The sequence below is a fragment of the Cyprinodon variegatus genome, unplaced genomic scaffold (assembly GCF_000732505.1).
Source record: "Cyprinodon variegatus isolate N-32 unplaced genomic scaffold, C_variegatus-1.0 Scaffold3554, whole genome shotgun sequence".
NCBI classification, from domain to species: domain Eukaryota; kingdom Metazoa; phylum Chordata; class Actinopteri; order Cyprinodontiformes; family Cyprinodontidae; genus Cyprinodon; species Cyprinodon variegatus.
In genome coordinates, this window is record NW_015154007.1 from 4,800 (window position 1) to 6,446 (window position 1,647).

General features: G+C 41.4%; 1 protein-coding gene across 1 annotated transcript in view; it reads left to right on the plus strand.

Annotated features, from left to right (window-relative positions):
• The window catches only part of LOC107081235 (NADH dehydrogenase [ubiquinone] complex I, assembly factor 7-like), a gene marked incomplete at its 3' end in the record, with an annotated part of 4,977 nt that extends 4,303 nt beyond the window's left edge, over positions 1-674 (plus strand). The window contains exons 2-3 of the mRNA XM_015369436.1: positions 276-433; positions 594-674. Coding sequence (XP_015224922.1) covers positions 276-433; positions 594-674 — 239 coding nt within the window. The remainder of the gene's footprint in view (positions 1-275; positions 434-593) is intronic.
• Positions 675-1,647: the final 973 nt, after the last annotated feature.

The following is a 1,647-nucleotide window of genomic DNA, read 5'->3' on the forward strand; positions in this document are numbered from 1 at the left end:
TAAGGGTGGCCATGGCCACCCCTGGCCCCCCATCTAGCTCCGCCCCTGCCCCAGGGAGCCACAGAGAGCATCCTGGGGGCGAAGCAGCTGTTTCAGCAGAGATAGATGATGTTTCTGTAGAATAAACCCAGAACAGGTTCCAGTCGCCTCCTTTATCCAGAACTTCAGCACCGACTAACAAACACAACGAGAAGCTCCTTTCAGGTGTGCGGGGGGGTTTCCTTCAGGTAGATCCCAGGTAGCGCTGACTGATGTCAGATTCCTCTGTTCTTCAGGAAGATGGAGGCCAGCTCAGGCAGCGTCCTTCTGCAGCTCCTCAGAGGACGGGAAGCCCCGCCCCTCCATGCTCAAACACCTCCGCTCCAAGATCCAATCCACAGGCCCCATCTCTGTGTCCGAGTACATGAAGGAGGTTCTGACCAACCCGGTGACCGTACGTCTCTGTGTCCAGATTAGTTTGTGTCCAAAGTGTCTTACTGACCAGAGGACGGTTTATGAAGGAGTTTGGTTCTGTTTGGATCAGTGAATTAGACCCCCAGCCTGCAGGGGGCAGTGTTTCCAGCTGTTCACGGTGGTTCTTTGTTCTGCTGCAGGGTTACTATGTGAGGAAAAACATGCTGGGAGCCGATGGAGACTTCATCACGTCACCAGAGATCAGCCAGGTGTTTGGAGAGGTGAGTCGGTCCTTCCTGTGCTGAAGCACGGCCGGGTTTGGGTCAGAACCTGTTCGATTCCAGAACCGCTGCTTTCCACCATCTAATATTAACAGATTCAGTCACCTATGAATGATGATGATGATGATGCTTTATTTCAGACAGACATCCCACCAACAAAACCTAATAACAATAAATACTTTCATTTTTCTAAATGTAAAAACCTTACTATCTCATTTACATCCTCAAATACGTGTTAATGCAAAACTTTTTCATGACTGTGAGTCTGAAAAGGAGTAGATAAAGTTTAACTAATTATACTCCTTTTCAATTCATTAATTTACTCCTAAATCCACAGCGACTCTCAGCCAGTGGTTGGTTTTTACTAACAAATATATTTAATATAGCAACAAATATTTGTTCCTAAATTTTGGAGAATTGTGGAAGTAATGAAACAGGCCTGTAATTTATGAACCGATGTCTTTCCACAGATCCGTATAGTTGGATAACTTTACAATTTTCATTTTTTGTGGAAATATACCTGTTTGAATTGACAGATTACAAATATATGTTAGTGGCTGAATAATTTCCATAATCATCTTCTTTATTATTATTATGTCAATATCATCGCAGTCAGTTGACCTTTTATTTTTACATTTATTTACTATATAATTTATTTTCCTTCACCTTCTGTGATGAACATGATTCTTTTTTTACTGACGGTTATTTTACCACATAATCAGTGACGGAGCCAGAAAATGGCTGCAAACTCACAGCTGCACTAATAACGGAAGAGGATTAGGGCCAGTGGGAAAAAATAAAAAGTTAACTGATTTTTAAATTTATTTCAGTTTATTATGGGAAAAAAATCAGAATTCTGACTTTAATCTCAGAATTCTGACTTTTTTTCTCAGAATTCTGACTTTTTTTCTCAGAATTCTGACTTTTTTTCTCAGAATTCTGACTTTTTTTCTCAGAATTCTGACTTTTTAGA